The 16,761-nt window shown below is 44.1% G+C and overlaps 1 protein-coding gene across 4 annotated transcripts in view; it reads left to right on the top strand.

Moving 5' to 3' along the window:
• MSH3 (mutS homolog 3) overlaps positions 1-16,761 on the top strand; it is a 199,870-nt gene that overhangs the window by 175,659 nt on the left and 7,450 nt on the right. For all 4 annotated transcript variants that reach the window (XR_006387424.1, XR_006387426.1, XR_006387425.1 and 1 more), the window contains exon 20: positions 656-813. Coding sequence is in view for 1 of the 4 variants with exons in the window: in XM_044276024.1 (XP_044131959.1) it covers positions 656-813 (158 nt within the window). In the remaining 3 variants the exon portion in view is untranslated. The remainder of the gene's footprint in view (positions 1-655; positions 814-16,761) is intronic.

Genomic DNA, 16,761 nt, shown 5'->3' with positions numbered 1-16,761 from the left:
CCTACCTAGCACTGTCAGCAGTTTGGTGAGGCCAGAACTGCTGACATTCTCCCTAGAAATGCGCCATTTTCGATATGAGGATAAGGGGTGGTAAATAAAATTGTACAGGCTACAGTAATGGGATAAAAGGTCTTATACCGCAGAAGGCTCATTAGTGACAAATGTAATAAGGCAGCATGGCCTGAAGCAACGAGGTCTGTAGTAGAAGGATATTTATCAATATCTGCACCACCTGAGAGGCCATTGGCTCCATAAGAGCATGATTGGTAGGACAATACACTTGAGAGCACCCTACAGCCAGAAGTGACCTCTAACCTCTCTCTATATATTTGGTCATCATATCTTAAGGAATTTTTCAGCACAAGGCTCAGGAGTACAACATTCATACGTGTTGCTCAGTGCTGGACTTTCTGTAGGGTAGACATTATCATTTCTTCATACAGTAGGTTATACTTTGACCAGTCTTTGGACAGATGTTTTATTAACCTTGCTGCTGCCACATTTTCTTTAGATGTTGGGTTGGGTTCTTCAGTAATTATTTTTGTATTCTAGGCATTTAAAATGTCAGGTTTTGTTTGCTTCTGAAAGGTCTTAACATTATATATAATTTTTTTAACTTCTGGAATAATAAACCTGGCTTCTTGTCTTCCTTTAGGCAGACATGGAGAGAGTCATGATAATCACTGGGCCTAACATGGGCGGGAAGAGCTCATACATCAAACAGGCTGCCCTCATCACCATCATGGCACAAATAGGCTCTTATGTCCCTGCAGAAGAAGTCACTATCGGCGTTGTGGATGGAATATTTACAAGGTAAAGTAAAAAAAAAAAAATATTATTGTACAAAACAGATGTTTCATATCTGGAACTTTCAATTTAGATTTATTTATTTTTCTTATAAAGGGCATCTGTCAGCTGATTTTCACCTATGAACCTGGTTGACCTGTTACCTGTGCACTTGGCAGCTGAAGACATCTGTGTTGGTCCCATGTTCATATGTGCCCGCATTACTGATAAAAATTATGTTTTAATATATGCAAAGTAGCATCTAGGAGCAATGGGGCGTTGCCGTTACACCTAGAGGCTCCGCGCTCTCTGCAATTGCCGTGCCCCCTGCACTTTGGTTGACAGATCCAGGTGTGATGACGTTTTTACTGCCTGCCTCTGTCAATTAAAGTGGAGAGGGCGCGGCAGTCCAGAGAGAGCAGAGCCTCTATATTTAATCCTGTTGCTCATAGAGGCTCATTTGTGGTGTATATAGATGACGCAGGATTCACTGTTCACAGTAGGCGATGGTCACATTTTACCTCCTACCTTCCCTGCACTATAGTGTCTGCACAAACCATTGCCCCATAGAAGTAAATGAACCTCTCCAATCCAGTGGCGTCTCTAGCTTTAAAAATTTGGGGGGGCACACTGGGGGCCAGGACAAAAGTAGGGGGGGCAGCTATAACAACGATACATTTACACAAGTACGCTTCGAAATGCTGCGATACCTAAAACCGCAACAGGGAAGAAAAGTCCAGCTGTCTGTGGATGACACTTTTATAGAGAGGGGGATCTGTGGATGACACTGCTATGGGGGGGGGTCTGTGGATGCCACATACCGGGTATAGCATCTTATGCTATATGTGTCATCCACAGATCCACCCCATGACAGTGTCATCCCCATTTCCCCCTCCATAACAGTGTCATCCCCATTTCCCCCTCCATAACAGTGTCATCCACAGATCCCCCTCCCCGCCTCTCACAGGAGTGTACATTTGACATTTCTAAACCATAATCCATATCCTGCAGTAACTTTAACTTTAAATCAGGATTCAGCAGCCGCTCATCTCTACTAGTACCTTAACCTTACACCACTCGGCTAGCTTCGGTAACAGGGCCAGGCTACAGCCTACAGGTACTGCCTGTTAGTTGTTATCGAGCAAGCGCTGATTTCTGCAGGTCAGAGGATACGGATTACAGTTTAGAAGAAATGTACACTCCTGTGAGCGGTCCAGACCAGTGGCGGATCCAGAGCCTGGTCTCGGGAGAGGCACTTCCAGATTATTTTCAAGGGTGCTTATAGAACAGACTCCACAGTGTAGCGGTATACTGTATACTGTGTGGCACAGTGTAGCGGTATACTGTATATCGTGGGGCACAGTGTAGAGGTATACTGTATATTGTGTGGCACAGTGTAGAGGTATACTGTATATTGTGGGGCACAGTGTAGCTGTATACTGTGTGGCACAGTGTAGCGGTATACTGTATATCGTGGGGCACAGTGTAGAGGTATACTGTATATCGTGGGGCACAGTGTAGAGGTATACGGTATACTGTGTGGCACAGTGTAGAGGTATACTGTGTGGCACAGTGTAGAGGTATACTGTGTGGCACAGTGTAGAGGTATACTGTGTGGCACAGTGTAGAGGTATACTGTGTGGCACAGTGTAGAGGTATACTGTATATTGTGTGGCACAGTGTAGAGGTATACTGTATATTGTGTGGCACAGTGTAGAGGTATACTGTATATTGTGGGGCACAGTGTAGGCTATATGTGTATAACATAAACATATTTCACATGAACACTTACAGTTACTTGACTTGGCCCTTGGGGATCTCGGACGCCACTTCCACACTTTGTCCGGGGGCTCGGCGGAGCTGATGTGTTTTATCCTAATGAGAAAGATTTCATAATAAGGATTTGGAGAAGGGGCAGAGGGATAGCAGAGCAGGGAGAGGCTGGTGCTGCTACTAGGGGGTCATACCATGGGGGAGTAATAAAGCCCACCATTATGCCCCCCAGTAGAAATAATTCTCCTTATAATGTGACAATGCAAAAAATACCCCCTTATGCCCCCAGTTGAGCTAATGTCCCCCATAATGTGCCAGTATAAAATACCCCTATATAGTGCCTCCAGTAAATGCCCCCATGGTGCTCCTCTCCCCCTTCCTCCTAGTGCCCCCCATAATGTACCAGTATAAAATGCCCCAGTAGATGCCCTCAGTGTCCCCCATAATTTTGCAAGTATAAATTACCCCTTCTTAGTGCCCCCGTAGATGACTCCATAGTACTCCTCTCCCCCCTTCCCCATAGTACCCACCATAATGTGTCCCAGTATAAAATGCTACTGTACAGAGCCCCCCATATAAAACACCCCTTTGTGTTGCCTCAGTAGATGCCCTTATAGTGCCCACCAATAATGTGCCAGTAATAAGCCCCCCATTACGTGCCAGTAATAAGCCCCCCATTACGTGCCAGTAATAAGCCCCCCATTACGTGCCAGTAATAAGCCCCCCATTACGTGCCAGTAATAAGCCCCCCATTATGTGCCAGTAATAAGCCCCCCATTACGTGCCAGTAATAAGCCCCCCATCATGTGCCAGTAATAAGCCCCCCATCATGTGCCAGTAATAAGCCCCCCCATCATGTGCCAGTAATAAGCCCCCCATTACGTGCCAGTAATAAGCCCCCCATTACATGCCAGTAATCATGTGCCATTATTAAGTCCCCCCCCATCATGTGCCATTATTAAGTCCCCCCCCATCATGTGCCATTATTAAGTCCCCCCCATCATGTGCCATTATTAAGTCCCCCCCATCATGTGCCATTATTAAGTCCCCCCCATCATGTGCCATTATTAAGTCCCCCCCATCATGTGCCATTATTAAGTCCCCCCCATCATGTGCCATTATTAAGTCCCCCCCCATCATGTGCCATTATTAAGTCCCCCCCCAGTCATGTGCCATTATTAAGTCCCCTCCGTCATGTGCCATTATTAAGTCCCCCCCATCATGTGCCATTATTAAGTTCCCCCCCATCATGTGCCATTATTAAGTCCCCCACCCCTTCAGTATCACTATTGTAAGAAAAAAAAAAAAAAAAAAAACCACTTATACTTACCTCAGTGTCAGCGATGCGATGCAGGCCTCTTCTGGCCTGTGTCCCACGCTGTATGGCTCAGGCAGCGCGATGACGTCATCGCGCCGCCTGCGCCGGCCTCTGATAGGCTGCTGGCCTAGTGCCGGCAGCCTATTAGAGCAAGGGGAAGGGACACGCCTCTCCCTCCCCTGCACCGCCGCTGGCACAGGCAGTAGTAAGGAGATGAGCGCAATGGAAGCGCTCATCTCCCTGTGCCCGGCGGCGGCGGCTCACTTTGGGGGGGGGCGCATTTTAGTTGGGGGGGCACATGGGGGGGCCGAGCATGATGTAGGGGGGGCCGTGGCCCCCTCTGGCCCCCCCCTGGCGACGCCACTGCTCCAATCTACAGCTTCCTATGGTCCATGTGGCTGTTGTAAATTGTACATGGCTGCCTCAATAATGTACAGAAAATAGAATTAAAAAAAGAGCATTTATCAGTATCATGTTTTAAGTAGGCGATACCATACATTCCCTTTAAATCTGCCTCAGTAGATGGAAATCACCCAGTAAAGCTTGTTTTGTCTATTTTCATTGTCTGTTAGCAGCCAAGTCATGTAATATCCATTATTTTATTTCCACAAATCCGTAATATCTTGCCACTGGCTGATACATGCCAGGCCACTAGTTTTCTGTGTCAATTTAGGCATTTTATTGTTTTGTGATTTAGAAAGTGTTACATTTATTACTTAGAACAGGGATCAGCAACCTTTGGCACTCCAGCTGCTGTGAAACTACAACTCCCAGCATGCAAACTTACTTGGCTGTTCTTGTAACTCCCACAGAAGTAAAAGTAGGACTCTGGGAATTGTAGTATCAGAACAGCTGGAGTGCCGAAGGTTGCTGATCCCTGACTTAGAACTTCATTATCAAGAGCTACAACTATAGTTTTTACCCGGTGCAGTGTAGAAGTATTGATTTAATTGAAGTTTAAGCAACAAGCAGAAAACCTGCATGCTGGAGGCTTGTGCTGATTATTTTCTCCTGTAATAGACACATCTTTAAAGGTCATTCTCTTAACAGCCATTTTATAAGCTGCTGTGCAGTCAAGCCTGTTTTTATAGTAAAAATTCAGAGAGGAATAAGAGGTCTTTTTCCAAAACAATGTGATAGGGTTCCTTGAATCAGAAGACCTTGGTAGCATTATAGGTTAATAGGTTAGGTTGTTTTTTTTTGTTTGCTTACATTTGTCAGCCATATTGAAACTACCTGCCTAATATTGTGTAGGTGCAGCTTATACTGCTAAAACATCTCTGACCTGTTGAGGCATGCAGGAGTGTTGTGGGGGGGGAGAGTTGTGCAGGCAGGGCGCTTGCCTTGGGTACAGTTAAGTAGGGAAGTAGAGAGTGTGCAGAATGAATGTGTCTGAAGGTACTGCCTTCCCCTTCCTTTCCTGTCTAGTCTACTTTAAAGTTTTTAAATAAGTTTAGATAATGGCTGTGCTTCTTTGTACAATCATAACTGTGAAGGAACAGGTCTGTTGGGGCTCGCCTAATGACTTTTTCAGCCTAATTATTTCCCTTTTAAGCAGCACAGCTAGATGCATTTCTCTCACAAGCAGGGGGCATCTCCCTTCTGTGAAATCTGCCAGCACTGTACTGCTGGGACGTTCTTTCTGTTACTTCCCACTATGTTTGTTTTCAGCTCTGGAGTTCACAGAACAGATAAGGAGGGATAAATCATACTTACAGACACATAGGACTCCCCTATACTCTTCAAAGCTTGTAGAATAAGTTATTTTATCAGGCTCAGGATCTCAGCTAGCTCTGACACGTCCCCACTTCCTTTCTGCCGTCTTCAAAGTCTCTGTTACTAGGGATGGATCTGCATGTTGCCTGACAACAGGCAGTGGACTGCAAATTAGGTGTAAGTAAGACCGCTAACGGCCATGACTTTGTAGCTTTGTTCAGGTGGATGCAGGCAGATTTTTTTTTTAATGAAGTGATTTTGACATTTTCTATTAAATGAAATGAAATTGTGTGAATTCACAGTGACTCTTTAGCTGGAGTTTCTTGCTGTTTGTTGCAACTTGATCCACGGCACAGTCCTGTTTGGACTGAAAGGAGAGGGAAACCGCTGAGGAGGAAGTATGTGTTATATGTGAAATCTGTGGGTATGCGTGTTTAAAGGGGTTGTGAAGCCTGTTTGTATCCTCAGGATAGGAACAAAAGACCATGCAGCAGCACTCTGCAAACACAAAGTACAATTATTATAGAAAACATTCTGGTGCTAATACTACGCTTATGTTGCAAATTTGAGATTCTTGGCAAATATATTTTGTACAAAATTATTTGGGCCCGTCTGCCAAACGTCAAGGATAGATCCTCAATATTTGATCGGCAGAGGTCTGAGACTTGGCACCTCTGCCGATCAGCTGTTTGAACAGGAGGCGGCGCTCCATGTCAGCACTGCTTCCTCTTCATTACACTGCCTGTCATCTCAGAAGGGCAGTGTAATTACTTGAATGGAGAAAGTACTTGTAATTAGCCTACGTCACTGCTACAGGGGAGACTACTCGTAGTGTGATGAAAAGGAAGCAAAGCTCGCGTGGAGCGCTGCCTCCTTTTCAAACAGCTGATCGGTGGGGTGGCCGGGTGTCGGAACCCCGCCAATCAGATATTGATGACCTGTCCTGAGGATAGTTCATCAATATAAACAGCCCGCACAATGCCTTTATTATGTGTAATCTGTTTGCAATGTATTGTAAGGGATCGCTCTCTCACAGGGGATCGCAATCACAGGTTTCTCCTCTGACAATAGGGTTCAAGTCCAAATGGTGCTTTATTCTTGTACTTCAGCACAAACATAAACCAAAATAAACACCTGCCCGTCTGGGCTCTAGCTAATACAAGGGTCTTCTCCCTGGCTCCTCAAAAAACGCAGTTTACACCCAGGGTCTCCGTCTCCAACCCTCTCTGTAGGGTCACTTCCTCCCCCAGTCATACACAGAGGGTTGTCTTATCCCTCCTTGATTATAGCCCAGCTGACCTCACCTGTGATCTCCTCAGCTAAAGGTCATATCTGTAGTGGACTAGGGGTGTGCACTGAGAGACTCCCACTACCAACCTGTCTCCTAGTCCCCAAAAAATCCAGCCCATACAAAAACAAAACAATCTCCAGCAAGCTGTGGATTTCAGTTATCTCACCCAGCTAAACTGAACCACCAGGTGAAATACACACCCCCACCATTCCTCTTCCGTGCACTTTATCACAGTATATATGTGTGCAAATACTGTATATCGTATAAGTCTATAACAGCCAGTAACAGTTCATGGTGCCTTCAACCAGGTAACCAACTGCATGAAGTTTGTATGTTCTCATTGTGATCCAGTGGTTACCGAAGATACTGTATGTGTAGTACCCAAAATGTTCTTCATGATTAACTAGCTGGGTACTGAGGAACTTTTCATTAATCAGAAGATGGTCTGTCCTTATGACACCCGCATATATCTAGCCACCTCATGTCCTTCCCATTATTATATCTTAATACTTTGAATCATTGCTTGAAGGAAATCATTCATATTCCAAGTAAACAAACTACAGGCTTGCATTACTTAAAGCTTATGTTTCATATAGAATGTCTCATCATCGGCACCATGCCGTCTAGTGCTGTTTGTATTTCAGTTTGCATATTCAAATTCTGTATGTTGGAGACATCAAGGTTCTGTTTGTTTTGTAATCCATGCTTTCTTTTTACTATATAATTCCCTTTGTATAAATATATAATTGGGCATGCAGCCAAACAAAGTGGTAGCTATTAACTGAAGGACACGGAGTCTTGTATTCTTAAGGCAATACTCATGGGAATATCTGATCTTAAAAGCATGCATACATGAAAGGCGAACAGAGTGGCAATGCATCTGCATTATTCTTTATCGAAAGTAATGAATCATGATTACCGTCAGTCCTCTTCAGTTAGTACAAATTTAAGCTTTTCCAACCCCAGAGTAAAGAAATGTGCAAAATTTGCACAATGTTAGGGTGATTTATGAAAAGAATGACACTGATCTACCTTCATCGTGGAACAAACATACGGTACTTTATTTTTTGCTTTATAAGATGCAGGTTTTAGAGTAGGAAAATCAAAACATTTTCAGACCTCAGTTCAGACCCTCCAATGTTCATCAGACCCTCAAACTTTATCAGACCTCAGATCAGACTCCCCCAGTTAGATCCCCGATTTTTATTAGACCTCAGATCAGACCCCTAGTCTGTATCAGACCTCACCAAATTTACACTGTTATACAAGCTGTACACGGACTACTTTGCATTGTATCAAAGTATCATATCTTCTGTGTTGTCCCATGAAAATATTTAATAAAATATTTACAAAAATGTGAGGGGTGTACTCACTTTTGTGAGATACTGTATGAAATCACTTTGTTGGACTTATATTATTATTTATTATTTTAAAGCTTTGTTAACTCTTTAGGTTTTCCACAAGAATTAAAGGAAAATGGAGGTGAAATTTCAAAATTTAACTTTTGCTGATTTTCAAATCAATTTTTCCTATAACACAGCGAGGGTTAACAACCAAACAAACCTCAATATGTATTACCCTGATTCTGGAGGTTACATAAACATCCCACATGTAGTTGTAAACTGCTGTATGGGCACATGGCAGGGCTCATAGGGGAAGGAGCACCATATGGTTTTTGGAGGGTAGATTTTGCTAGAACATTTTTTTGGGCACTATGTTGCAGTTGAAGACTACCTGAGGTACCCCTACAGTGAAACCCCCCCAAAAGTGACCCCATTTTGGAACTTACATCCCCCCTCCCCAAGGAAATTGTCAAAGGGTACAGTGAGCACCTTGGCCCAACAGGCATTTTATAGAATTTAGAAACACTTGGTCGTGAAAAGGAAAAATTACGTATTTTACAAGAAAATGTTGCTTTAGCCCAATTTTTTCATTTTCACTAGGGGTAACAGGAGAAAATGCACACCACAATTTGTTTCCTATTTTCTCCTGAATATGGCAATATCCCATAAGTGGTCATTAACTAAAGCATGGTGACACAGCTTGGCTTAGAAGTGAAGGAGTGCCTGTGGTCATTAACTAACACATGGGCACACAGCTTGGCTCAGAAGTGAAGGAGCACCATATGGATTCTAGAGGGCAGATTTCACTGGAATACTTTTCAGGTGGCATGTCACATTTGAAGACACCCTGTGGTACCCCTACAATTGGAAACCCCCAAAAAGTGACCCCATTTTGGAAACTACGCCCCCAAAGAATTTTTCAAGGGGTGCAGTGAGCACCTTGGCCCAGTAGCCATTTCATAGAATTTACAATTGGCTGTGAAAATGAAACATTACATATTTTAAAAGAAACGTTTGCTTTAGGCCTCATGAACACGACTGTTGTTGTGTTCCGTTCCACAAATTGGGGTTCCGTTGTTCTGTGATCCGTTTCTGTTTTTGTTTCCGTGTGCCTTCCTTTATTTTCGGAGGACCAACAGACGTAAAGGAATGTAAAAAAAAGTCTAAGACAGGTTTGCCATGCAAATGATAGGAAAAAAATGGACGCGGATGACAATCTTGTGTGCCTCCGCATTTTTTATCGGTCCCATTGACTTGAATGGGTCCGCGAACAGTTTTCTGCGAAAATAATAGGACAGGTTATATTTTTTTGACGGACTGGAACCACGGATCACGGATGCGGATGGCAAACTGTGCATTAGTTGAGTTTTCAACGGACCCATTGAAAGTCAATGGGTCCGCAGAAAATCATGAAAAACGGCTCAACGGACACGGAATAAAACAGTCGTGTGCATGAGGCCTTAGCCCCAAATTGTTCATTTTCATGAGAAGTAACAGGAGAAAATATACCCCACAATTTTTTTACCCATTTTCTCCTGAATACAGCAAGACACCATATGTGGTCATAAATTGCTGTATGGACACACAGCAGGGCTCAGGGCACCCATGTGCATTTGAGATGAAATAAAAAAGATACCACATTTTAGAAACCACACCCCTCAAAGAATTTACCAAGGGATGTATTAAGCATTTTGACCCCACTGGTGTTCAACAAAAACTCATGTCAGGTGTTGCAGAGACAAATCACAGTAGTATTAATGCATAAACTGTAAATCACTGAAAAATTAAACCTACTTAAAACTTAACTTTTATATAGGATATTCATTAAAATAAGTCCCACAAAAATTGATATATGTTGTAGATGACTGCAGATAGTTATCTAGCGGAGTTTTTTTAGGGTACATAACACCTTAAACATACGATGATGTTTGTTATTACACTGAATCGTTTGTAACCACTCACGGTTTGATGTATAATATCTTCAGGTGTCTGAGATGAGTCCAGGGTCTCAGGTCCAAGAGATGCGATAAGCTGTTCCTTTATCCAGGCAGAGGTTAAGATGGAGGGGGAGGTAATATCCTTTTAGTTCTATATAGCTCTACCTAAAAGCGGAGAGGTCTCCCGCCTAAATGCAGGAGAATCGCCCCCTAGGAGAGCGACCCCACTTATCGGTGGCTGACCCTAGAGACAACTTGCCATAAATAGACGGCTCCCAAGGAACAAATACCCGACGGGTTTCCTCTGTCCAAAATGTTATGGCAGATTCATCAGGGGATAGAAGGATGAAAGTGTAGCCTAATAGCTCAAAGCTGGATAACTTGCTGGTACTCCAAATGTTGAGATGCAGTACAAGTGGGGTCGCTCTCCTAGGGGGTGATTCTCCCGCATTTAGGCGGGAGACCTCTCCGCTTTTAGGTAGGGCTATATAGAACTATAGGGATATTACCTCCCCCTCCATCTTAACCTCTGGACCATTTCCTACAGTGGAAAAGTCTACAGCCCGGATAAAGGAACCGCTTATCGCATCTCTTTGACCTGAGACCCTGGATTTATCACAGACACCTGAAGATATTGTACATCAAACCGTGAGTGGTTACAAACGATTCAGTGTAATAACAAACATCATCGTATGTTTAAGGTGTTATGTACCCTACAAAACTCCGCTAGATAACTATCTGCAGTCATCTACAACATATATCATTTTTTGTGGGACTTAGCTTTTATATAGGATATTCATTAAAATAAGTTTTAAGGCTACTTTCACACTTGCGTTCGGGGCTCCGCTTGTGAGTTCCGTTTGAAGGCTCTCACAAGCGGCCCCGAACGCATCCGTACAGCCCCAATGCATTCTGAGTGGATGCAGATCCGCTCAGAATGCATCAGTCTGGCACCGTTTGGCCTCCGCTCCGCTCAGCAGGCGGACACCCGAACGCTGCTTGCAGCGTTAGGATGTCCGCCTGGCCGTGCGGAGGCAAACGGATCCGTCCAGACTTACAATGTAAGTCAATAGGGACGGATCCGTTTGAAATTGACACACTGTGGCTCAATTTCAAACAGATCCGTCCCCCATTGACTTTCAATGTAAAGTCTGGACAGATCCGTCTGACTAAGGCCTCATGCACACGACCGTTTTTTTTTTAAGGTCCGCAAAAACGGGGTCCGTGATCCGTGACCGTTTTTTTGTCCGTGGGTCTTCCTTGATTTTTGGAGGATCCATGGACATGAAAAATGAAAAAAAAATCAAAGTCAAGTTTGCCATTGAAATGATAGGAAAAAACGGACTCGGATCACGGACACGGATGACAATCTTGTGTGCATCCGTGTTTTTTCACGGACCCATTGACTTGAATGGGTCCGTGAACCGTTGGCCATGAAAAAAATAGGACAGGTCATATTTTTTTCACGGCCAAGAAACACGGATCACGGATGCGGCTGCCAAACGGTGCATTTTCCGATTTTTCCACGGACCCATTGAAAGTCAATGGGGCCGCGAAAAAAAACGGCACAACGGCCACGGATGCACACAACGGTCGTGTGCATGAGGCCTAACTTTCACACTTAGAATTTTTTCTGAAATATAATGAAGACGGATCAGTTCTGAACGGATCCATCGTCTGCATTGTATGAGTGGATCCGTCTGTGCAGACACCAGACGGATCCGCTCTGAACGCAAGTGTGAAAGTAGCCTAAGTAGGTTTAATTTTTCAGTGATTTATCAGGTGGTGCAGAGTAAAAAAAAATAAAAAATTCAATTTTTACACAGGTATGTCATTCCCAATATGTTGTGCCCATTGTATGCAAGTGTGAATAGTCAGCCCCCCTATTATTATGCAGTGCTTCCTGCTTTTATAAACACCCTACATGTGGCCTTAATCTTTTGGCTGGACATACCACAGGGCTCAGGAGAAAAAGAGCAACATGCGCATTTGAGGCCTAATGTGGTGATTTACACATCTTGTGCCGACAACTGTAGAGGCTGAGGAGCTGACTCTACATACACTAGGGATCGACCGATATTGATTTTTTAGGGCCGATACCGATAATTTGTGAACTTTCAGGCCGATAGCCGATAATTTATACCAATATTCTGGGAATTTTCATTTTTGAAAAAAATAAATAAAAATTCCCACAAATCTGCTGAAAATTTATGTTTATCGTTAATGTGTATTTTTTTTTTTAAAAATCTTTCTTTTTCATTTATATTTAATATTTTGGTGTTTTTATTTTTATTTTTGTAATTTTTTTTTTAAACTAACTTTTAGCCCCCTTAGGGACTAGAACCCTTGTTCTATTCACCCTGATAGAGATAGCGGCTTCAATAGCGTCCTGGCTGCCATGGTAACCGATCGGAGCCCCAGCATTACACTGCTGGGGCTCCGATCGGAGGAGCAGGGGAGAGGGGATCCTGTGGGGGGGGCGCACTGTGACTGGGGTGGGGGGGGGGGGGCGCACTGCGCCATCAATGCTTAATACTGGGGGGCTCGGGGGGAGGCGCACTGCGCCACCAATGTCTAATACTGGGGAGCTTGGGGGGGCGCACTGCGCCACCAATGAAGCTTAATCTCTAATTTATTCATATACAGGAGGCGGGAGCTGGCTGCAGGATCACATAGCCGGCTCCCGACCTCTATGAGCAGTAGCTGCGATCCGCGGCACCTGAGGAGTTAACTACCGCAGATCGCAGCTACTGCTCATAGAGGACGGGAGCCGGCTATGTGATACTGCGCAGCTCCCGCCTCCTGTATATGAATAAATGAGAGATTAAGCTTAATTGGTGGCGCAGTGGCCATAGCTCCTCCCCTGCTCTTGTCCCCTGTCCTTTCATTGGCGGCGGCGGCAGCAGCAGCACAGGGGGAGGAGACACTGCTCCTTCTCCCCTCTGCTGCTGCTGAGGGAACACGGAGAGCGCTGACAGCAGCGCGATCTGTGTTCCCCATACGCTATCGGAATATCGGCAAAATAAATGCCGATAGCGTTCAAAGTCCTGAATATCGGCCGATAATATCGGTAAATCCGATAATCGGTCGATCCCTAACATACACTACATTGGCCTTCATTTTATTAGAGCCATATTTTTTTTCTGCCAATGGTCTTGTGTGCAGGCTTGTTTTTTGCGGGAATAGTTGATGTTTTGATTGGTACCATTATAGGGTACACATGGAGTTTTAGTTGCTTGATATTATGCTTTTTGTGAGGGACAGTGACCACAAAAATTGCTGTTTTGGTACAGTTTTCTCATTTTTTCCGGGATGAGGTGACATTTGCATTCGTACCATTTGGGGTACATACGGTAAGTACTTTTCTTTTTTTTGTATACTTTTTTAGTTTTGGGGGTCCAATCCCCTCTACTATGCATTACAATACATTGTGTGTTGTAATGCATTGAACTGTCAGCGTTACACTGACCGTGCCAATGAGACCCAGCCAATGGGGTCATACATGCCGCGGTCAGCTTTGAAAGCAGCATATAAAATGTTAATCCACATGTAAAAACACAGACGCTTGCAAATACAGCAGGGTCCCAGCTGTCAGAAACATCCGGGCCCCTGCCGCTGAATGTTCGAGCGCAGCCGCTGCCCCTGCCCGATCAGTACGGTGTACATGTACGGCGCTGAGACCCTTCAGGTTAACATTGGTTTAAGCATTGATCATTCTGATAGAAGCTTTTTTCTTAATTCCATCCTTTATGCATCCTATAATTTTATTAGCTTGGTACACTCTGATATACTCAACATAGCTTACATATTCACTTTTCGTCGTCTACTACATTCATCATTCATTCTTTTCTGGGGGGAAAACAACTGTTGGGTCAGAACGCTCACTACAATTATTGAAAACTTCCTTGAGGGATGTAGTTAAAATATAGAGGGTCGAGCCTTCAAAATCCATATGGCACTCCTTCACTTCTGTACTGCTGTGTGCACGTACAGCAGTTTACGAGCTCATATGGGATGTTGCCGGATTCAGGTGAAAATGGTAACACATTTTGAGTTGCGTTTTCTCTTGTTAACCCTTGTGAAATAAAAAAAATTGGAGTTAAGGCCTCTTTCACACTTGCGTTGTCTGGATCCGTCGTGTACTCCATTTGCCGGAATTACGCGCCGGATCCGGAAAAACGCAAGTGAACTGAAAGCATTTAAAGATGGATCAGTCTTCAAAATGCGTTCAGTGTTAGTATGGCAGCCAGGACGCTATTAAAGTCCTGGTTGCCATAGTAGTAGTGGGGAGCAGTATACTTACTGTCCATGCGGCTCCCGGGGCGCTCCAGAATGACGTCAGAGCGCCCCATGCGCATGAATGACGTGATCCATGCGATCACGTCATCCATGCGCGTGGGGCGCCCTGACGTCACTCTGAAGCGCCCCCGGGAGCCGCACGGACGGTAAGTATACTGCTCCCCCGCTCCCCACTACACTTTACCATGGCAAGCAGGACTTTAGCGTCCTGGCAGCCATGGTAACCATTCAGAAAAAGCTAAACGTCGGATCCGGTGATGCGCCGAAACGACGTTTAGCTTAAGGCCGGATTCGGATTTATGCCTTTCAATGGGCATTAATTCCGGAACTGGCCTTACGGCAAGTGTTCAGGATTTTTGACCGGAGCAAAAAATGCAGCATGCTGCGGTATTTTCTCCGGCCAAAAAACGTTCCGGTCCTGAACTGAAGACATCCTGATGTATCCTGAACGGATTTCTCTCTATTCAGAATGCATGGGGATAATCCTGATCAGGATTCTTCCGACATAGAGCCCCGACGACGGAACTCTATGCCGGAAAAGAACAACGCAAGTGTGAAAGAGCCCTTAGGCTACTTTCACACCAGTGTTTTTGCTGGATCCGGCAGGGTTCTGCAAAAACACTTCCGTTACTGATAATACAACCATCTGCATCCGTTATGAACGGATCCAGTTGTATAATCTTTAACATACCCAAGACGGCTCCGTCATGAACTCCATTGAAAGTCAATGGGGGACGGATCCGTTTTCTATTGTGTAAGAGAATTTCAGGACGGCATGCTGCGGTTTGCTCTCCGGTATGAGAACGGAATGGAATGCATTTTGAGCACTCCGTTCTGTTCAGTTATGTTTTGTCCCTATTGACAATAAATGGGTACATGACTGAAGCGTTTTTTTCCTGTATTGAGACCCTATGACGGATCTCAATACGGGAAAATAGAAACGCTAGTGTTAAAGGAGCATTTTATTGTAAAAAATTTCATTTTTCATTTTCACGAATCAATGTTTCTAAATTTTATAAAAGGCTTGTGGGGTTCTATGTGCTCACTGCACACCTTAAAAAATTCCTTGAGGGGTGTAGTTTGCAAAATGGGATCACTTCTTGTGGGTTTCCACTGTAGGGTTACCTTGGAGTTTCTTTAAATGCGACATGTCATCTGAAAACCATTTCTGGCCTCCAAAATTCATATGGCAGTCCTTCCCTTCTGGGTCCTGTGGTGTGCCTATACAACAGCTTACGACCACATTTTGGTTGTTGCCGTATTCAGGATAAAATAGGTTACAAATTGTGGGGTGCATTTTCTCTTGTTACCCCTTGTAAAAATGAAAAATCTGTCGCTAAAGCAGCATTTTATTGTAAAAAATGTAATTTTTCATCTTCACAGCCAAGTGATTCTAACGTCTATGAAGCACGCGTGGGGTCTAAGCACTCACTACACCCCTCAAAAAATTCCTTGAGGGGTGTAGTTTTCACTGTTACAATTCGGACTGTTTTGTCAGGTCAAGCACCTAAAATGTAAATTAAAATAAATTTTAGTTCCAGGTTGTAATGTAACAAAACAGGAAAAATGCCAAGGAGGCAATACTTTGGCAAGGCACTGTATGTAATGTATGAGAACAGTAAAACACTACCATGGCCTGTCTCTCGGATGTGTGACAGCTGATGTACTTAGCTGCTCCACTTTTAAAGTAATGTGTGGTTTCCTGAGGGTAACTAACCCATCCACAGTGTGCTGCAATTATTCCCTCAGTATTCTGCCGTCGTCTGTTTATAAGGAAACGTTCCTGGTAATTTCCAAGATGAATGGAATAATTGTCACATTTAGCCAATTAGTTGTGTATGCACCATTGATTTTCAATACTATAAATCCATTGAACCACCACCACAGTGCATTCAGTGTAGCAGAAGAAAGCACAACATTTCTCTTAGTTTGCCTTCCGACATTAAAAATAAATCCTTTTTCTGGGGAAGATGCTCTTCTGAGGCTCGCCCTTACTGTGGTGAACGACTCTGCAGCTGTGATTTCAAAGCCGCCAGGGGAAATTGTACATCCGTAACTACGCATAAGGCGCAGATACGTTGATGGATCGATTCATTTTGCGATCATGGCTTCATCCCATGTGTGTGCAGCAAAGTATCTTCAGCTGCAGTCAGAATTTTTAAGGCCAATCAAGAAGTCATTTGGTTTGTACTTGTGCTCCCTTCTTACACCACGTTCTCCAGATGGTGCCAGCTTCAGCATGACATTAGACTGTTGCTGAATAAATATGTTGTAAAAATTTGCGCCGTTTTTTACTAC

Source organism: Bufo gargarizans, chromosome 1, assembly GCF_014858855.1.
Source record: "Bufo gargarizans isolate SCDJY-AF-19 chromosome 1, ASM1485885v1, whole genome shotgun sequence".
NCBI lineage: Eukaryota > Metazoa > Chordata > Amphibia > Anura > Bufonidae > Bufo > Bufo gargarizans.
Note: the sequence above shows the minus strand (reverse complement) of the source record. Positions and strands in the feature narration are given on the sequence as shown.